The sequence below is a fragment of the Manihot esculenta genome, chromosome 11, assembly GCF_001659605.2.
Source record: "Manihot esculenta cultivar AM560-2 chromosome 11, M.esculenta_v8, whole genome shotgun sequence".
Classification (NCBI taxonomy): domain Eukaryota; kingdom Viridiplantae; phylum Streptophyta; class Magnoliopsida; order Malpighiales; family Euphorbiaceae; genus Manihot; species Manihot esculenta.
This window is the reverse complement of record NC_035171.2, coordinates 1,476,407-1,482,406: the sequence shown is the minus strand read 5'-3', so window position 1 is coordinate 1,482,406 and position 6,000 is coordinate 1,476,407. Positions and strand designations below refer to the sequence as shown.

At 29.8% G+C, this 6,000-nt stretch overlaps 2 protein-coding genes across 2 annotated transcripts in view; one reads left to right on the top strand and one right to left on the bottom strand.

Moving 5' to 3' along the window:
- The first annotated feature begins 307 nt into the window (after positions 1–307).
- On the top strand, positions 308–2,079 carry LOC122725087 (GDSL esterase/lipase-like). Its single transcript, XM_043961676.1, has 5 exons — positions 308–601; positions 688–809; positions 947–1,156; positions 1,256–1,499; positions 1,588–2,079. Exons 1-5 carry the CDS (start codon positions 349–351, stop codon positions 1,896–1,898), a joined length of 1,140 nt encoding a protein of 379 aa, XP_043817611.1. The 5' UTR covers positions 308–348; the 3' UTR covers positions 1,899–2,079.
- Positions 2,080–2,286: 207 nt separating this feature from the next.
- LOC122725126 (GDSL esterase/lipase 1-like) overlaps positions 2,287–6,000 on the bottom strand; it is a 35,666-nt gene continuing 31,952 nt past the window's right edge. The window contains exon 5 of the mRNA XM_043961856.1: positions 2,287–2,525. Coding sequence (XP_043817791.1) covers positions 2,287–2,525 — 239 coding nt within the window. The remainder of the gene's footprint in view (positions 2,526–6,000) is intronic.

The following is a 6,000-nucleotide window of genomic DNA, read 5'->3' as shown; positions in this document are numbered from 1 at the left end:
TTTACTCATTTCTTAAGCTAAGAAGTATACACCATAAATAATATGCTAAAATAACGACCATAAAAGTGTAATCAAAACACATTGATCTTCGTCATTAATTTTTTTAGAATTTCATCAAATTTTTTTAAAAATATAAAATTATAATATTTAATAAATAAAATTATTCAAAAACTTAAGTAAAACATGTAAGCATCTAAAATTCTTAAAGAATGATTTTCACATTTGCATACATATGTTGAATATAGTAGACTCCTATCTAATCTATAACCATTATAAATTGGAATCAGAAATGGCCAAACTCAAACCACAAAGAAACCAAATCTACATAAGCTCAATTAAAGTTGTGCAATGGCAATCTGTTTAGCTCATTCGTTGTTCATTTTAAGTTTATCAGTTCTCACCCTTGTCAATCCAACCCCAGTTTACTCCTTTGATAAATATTTCTTCATTTTTGGGGATGGACTCTATGATCCAGGCAATAAAATATTCTTAAATCCTGATGAGTATCTTCCTTCTTTTCATTCACCATACGGCACCACCTTCTTTACTGGCCATCCTACGGGAAGATATTCCGATGGTCGCACAGTGGCTGATTTTATTGGTATGTAAGATGTATATAACATATATAAATCGAGATTAATGAGAAATTTGATTAACTCTAGTGTTGTGCTTTGATTGCATGCACAGCTGAAAAGGAGGGATTTCCTTTTCTAATTCCTGCTCTCAACGGAAGTGAAGATTTCACTTATGGTGCCAATTTCGCCAGTGAGGGTGCAACTGTTCTTGATAGTAAGAAGGACGAAACTTCTGTAAGCACGTAGTCTTGATATTTGTTTTTGAGTGATTTTGTCTGTATAGATCTCGCTCTATATAAACAATAAGAAACTGAAATTTTGAGGCTAATAGAGCACTGTTTGTATTATAATTTTCTTGTTCTATGTTTCAGCTGAACCTTACAAGCCAGGTTGAGCTTTTTAACTTCGTCATAGACTTATGGAAACTCTTATATAACGAAACTGAAGTGAAGAGGAGGGTGAATATGGCTGTTTACTTGATTAGCATAGGTGCACAAGATTATTTCGATTCCGTATACTTTATAGGAAATCATACAATTATAGTGGACAAGGTGGTTGCAGGCATATTGGATGCAATCAAGGTTTGATAATCGTCTATTCCTTGTCAATAATATTTAAGATGAAGCATTGCTTTACGTGCATCTACATATAAGTGTTGTTGTATTGTTGATTTAGCGCAGGCTTTGTATGCTATTGGAGCAAGAAAATTTGTAGTTCAGAACGTGGCACAATTAGGTGGTCTCCCTTTTGTTAAACAAAAATATGGAAAATTGAATGAAACTTTAGCAATATATGCAGAAGCACACAGAGATGAACTAAATCGTACACTTGTGGAACTAGGAGAAGAGTATCCAGACCTCAATTATACAGTCTTTAATGCATATGATGCCATCGGCTGCCTGATTGATGCACCTGAAGATTACGGTAATTTTAATCAGCTTCTCTCTCTGTTCTGTCTTTTGTCTAATATACATATATAAGATTCATTTGGATGATATATATGTATGATCAGGGTTCAAAAATGGGAGCAGTGCTTGCTGTGGGAACTCGACATATCGTGGGGAAGCTTGTGGAGCTTTGGAATATGAATATTGTGTATGTGGAAACAAGGCAGAGTATGTATTTTTTGATGGCGTCCATAACACAGATGCTGCCAATGAACTATTAGCTGAATGGATGTGGAATAAAACGAAAGGATATGTGCGACCTTACGGGGTTCACGACTTTTTTAAATCCTCCTCTGATAACTCCAACCTTCAGATTCAGATTCAGATGCCTCGTACCCAAGCTGCTAGAGCTAGGCCCTTCAAAGTATATTATTAAGTAGCTAGTTATATATCAAGTAAGGCATTCGTCATATATTACTATGGCGTATCCACTAAATAAATATGCATCTCATCATCTCTGATCTTGAACATCCCAGGTGATGTTATTGCTGCAAAATAATATAGGATCTGATGTCATCTTCAATAAAATGCCTTGCTTCTTTTGTTTCTTATATATATATATTTTGTTTATCTATGATATTTCTTACTGTTGATTGATTTTTTATATCAAAATAAATATTTACAATAAGCATAAAATTATTTCTGATAATAAAAATTGAGTACAACTGAAAAATAAATCACTAAAAATGAGAGTATAAAACTCAAGTTATTTTATAAAATAATAAAAGAAAGTTTAACATTTTTTTATATAAGGGATAATTTTATTAAAATATCTTGAAAAAGAACTGGTTAATTAAATCCCGTTGAACTGAATATTCAAATCCTTCCAGTTCTTGCTCTAGATCTTCAAGTGCTTTTGAAACTTCTTTGTTGTGTAGTTTTATTAGAGCTGTGGCTTCTTCCAGGCAGCCACCGCTGGTGCTTAGTGCTCTAGTGAATGGTGCACAACCGTAAGGCCCTATATTTACAAAGCCAAATCTCCTTCCTCCCTTTTTGTAAAATTTCCTGAAATTTAACGTTCAATTACGTATACATAATTAAGCTATTTTAAATTTGAATTATTATTTATTTAATAATAAACCAATTAAATTCCAATTTAATTCGATTTAACTTTAAACTCTTAACTCTCTATTTTTATTAATTTTGAAATTGATCTGAATATAAAAACAAGACTAAAATACGTCGAATTTCATCATTTATATTTTAAAAATTTATTAACTAATTTTTTTGAGAAACCATAAATTTGTAATTGTTAGGAAGTCACATTTTCAATAAATTTCATCTTCTTCTAATTATTTTCACAAAATTTATTTTGATATAAAGTTTAATATAAGTAGGACCAACAACTTCTAATTTGTGTAAACACTAAAATTAAAAATTTTAAATTTTTATAAAATTTAAAATTAATTTAAATAACAAAAAATATAATTATAAATAAATTTTTTTTTATTCCCCTCTTTTTTTTATTTGATTGCTAATAAGAAAATAGAATAATATATTCTGTAATAAACCTCATCCATGATTTTTGTGCAAGATTTCTGTCTTCTATTTAGTGTGCCTTACGCGTAACTTGTACTCAGGTGGACTCATAATTTTTTTAATGTAATTTTATATAAATTTTTTATCTTAGTATTTTAATTTTCACTAATTAATTAATTAAAAAACTAAAAAAAAAACTTATTTAATTACCATCTAACAATGGAACTAAAAAAGTTTTAAAATATAATCTAATTAATTTGTCTAGGACAAACAAAATTAATAAAAATGGACTGATGATTTGTTTAGATTTAATTAACTTTTTTGAATGGTACTATTTTTTATAGTAAAAGAAATATGATAATTAATTATTATGATTCTGCATAAGATTGTTATATCTCTCGTAACATCCAACATCGATGTTATAGAAAAATATATAATAATTAGTTTAAAATTTTTAAATAAAGTAAATTAATTATTATCAATGAATAGAAAATTAGATTTAAAAATTATTTAATTTATTTTTAGTTCGATTGTTACAATAATATTTGACAATTTTTATATTTTATGAACATTCTTAATCTCCAAAATCACTATAATATTTTTCTAAATCCTTGTCATTACCTTACCAAAAAATTCAATATTTATTAAAGTATTTTTTAAAAAATAATCATTCTCTATTATTTTATAATATTATTAGCAAATGATTATCTAAAGCGATGAGAACATGATAAAATGAATAAATTAAAACAAAAAATAGAGCACTTAGATGTTAATTAAGCTAATAGATCGGCAAGCAAACTAATTAAAAATTAAATCTAGCAAGAACAATTAAACTAGACTAGAATTTAACTAAGACTAAACTCAAATAAAATTCATAGCATCCCAAACCCTAGAATTAAAACTATTCACTAATTAGTGTATTTACGATAAAAATATGAAATAAAACTAAATGGATATGGAAATAACGAAGAAATAATAGGATCCAAATTGAATTTTCGCCTAGATTATCAAATCCCAGTTGAAAAATTACCAAGTACAGAATATTATAGAGCTAATTAAGTAGGGATTTCGCGCGATATGAGGAGCAACACGGGTTTATGTTATAGCTTATATTGCATCGTGCCTCAACAGAACATCAGGTTAGTAGATGACATAAACTTTGACACGGGCGTGTAATGTCTTATTGATGTTGTATGCATCATATTTCTTTGGGTATGGACTTACAAAATAAGAGAGGACACTGAGTGGATTGGCTTAGTAATCTCTATGATCTATACGTCATATGGATACTGAATAATTAAATTGATTATTGAGATAATAACATACCTGATTATGGAGGTTGTGAGCTCGTATTGGATAGAGTTTGGATATTGTTAAAAGTGTATGAGATGATAGCGTTATATCTAGTATGAGATATAGAATCCTACATAAAATAGAATAAGGAATTCTATATAAGATACTATATAGAACTCTATCAGATAAGAATAACATTCTGATATGAATAATATCCTATTATGATTAGAATTCTACCACTCTATTAGAAGTTTGATGTGATTTAGATTATTAAGATCCAAATTTAATATATTTTAATTTTGATCTACATCAGTAGTCCCCTCTCTAGTTTTCAAATCTTTAGGTTAGATATTGGATGGTTCCATTTGACGAACTTGTTGCCTTGCAGGATCCTAGTGATGAATTGCCTCAATGGTCACTTTGATGAACTTGTCATTTTGCTGAATTCTGGCAATGAAATGCCTTAGTGGTTTCCTTTAACGAACTTATTGTGTTGTGAAATTTTAACGATGAGTTGCTTTGGTGTTCCCTTTGATGAATTTATTGCCTTGCGAGATCTCTTTAATGGTTCTCTTTGACGGATTTGTCGCCTTGTGAGATTTTGGTGATAAATTGTCTTGATTTTTCCTTTGATGAACCTGTCGCCTTGTGAGATTATAGCAATGAATTGCCTTGATTTTTTTCTTAATGAATTTGCCGCCTTGTGGGATTCTGGTAATAATTTGCCTTAATTTTTCCCTTGATGAACTTGTAGTATTGTGGGATTTTGGCAATGAGTTGCCTTGATTTTTTCCTTGATGAACCTGTCACATTGTGGGATTTTAGTAATGAGTTGCCTTGATTTTTTCCTTGACAAGCCTGTCGCCTTGTGGGATTTTGGCAATAATGTACCTTGATTTTTTCTTGACAAACTTGTCGTCTTGTATGATTCTAACAAACTCATCGTCTTGTGGAATTCTTTTTTCCTTGACGAACTATTCGCGTTGTGAGATTTTTCTTCTCTTGACGAACTATTCGCGTTGTGAGATTTTTCTTCTCTTGACGAACTTTTCGCGTTGTGAGATTTTTCTTCTCTTGACGAACTTTTCGCCTTGTGAGATTTTTCTTCTCTTGACGAACTTTTCGCCTTGTGAGATTTTTCTTCTCTTGACGAACTTGTCGCCTTTTAAGATTTTTCTTCTCTTGACGAACTTGTTGCCTTATGGATTTCTTTTTCCCTTGACAAACTTGTCATTTTGTGGTATTCTTCTTTTTTTGATGAACTTGTCATCTTGTAAGATTATATTCCCTTACGAACTTGTGGCTTTGTGGGATTCTTTTTCTTTTAACGAATTTGTAGACTTGTAAGATTCTGACAATAAGTTGCTTTGATTTTGAAATTCACTGGAATGGGCGAAGAGCCACTGGAAGTGAGTATAAAACTTTTATTTTGTGAAATATATAATTACTATAGAGTTAGTCATCTTTTATAGGTGACATAACCTTTTAAAGCTCATATGCAAAGTTAATTCTCATGGAAAATATTTTTATAAAATTTTTTAATACTTTTTAGGTATTGTGATATAATATTATAAAAATTTAGCTTACATGAGATGACCCATAATAACACATGATATTAAGTTAAGTAATTATTGCTTACTGCTGGTTGTTAGACACGTAGAATTATTTTATTGATATGTGTAAATATCACCATCTTGCTAATAAAA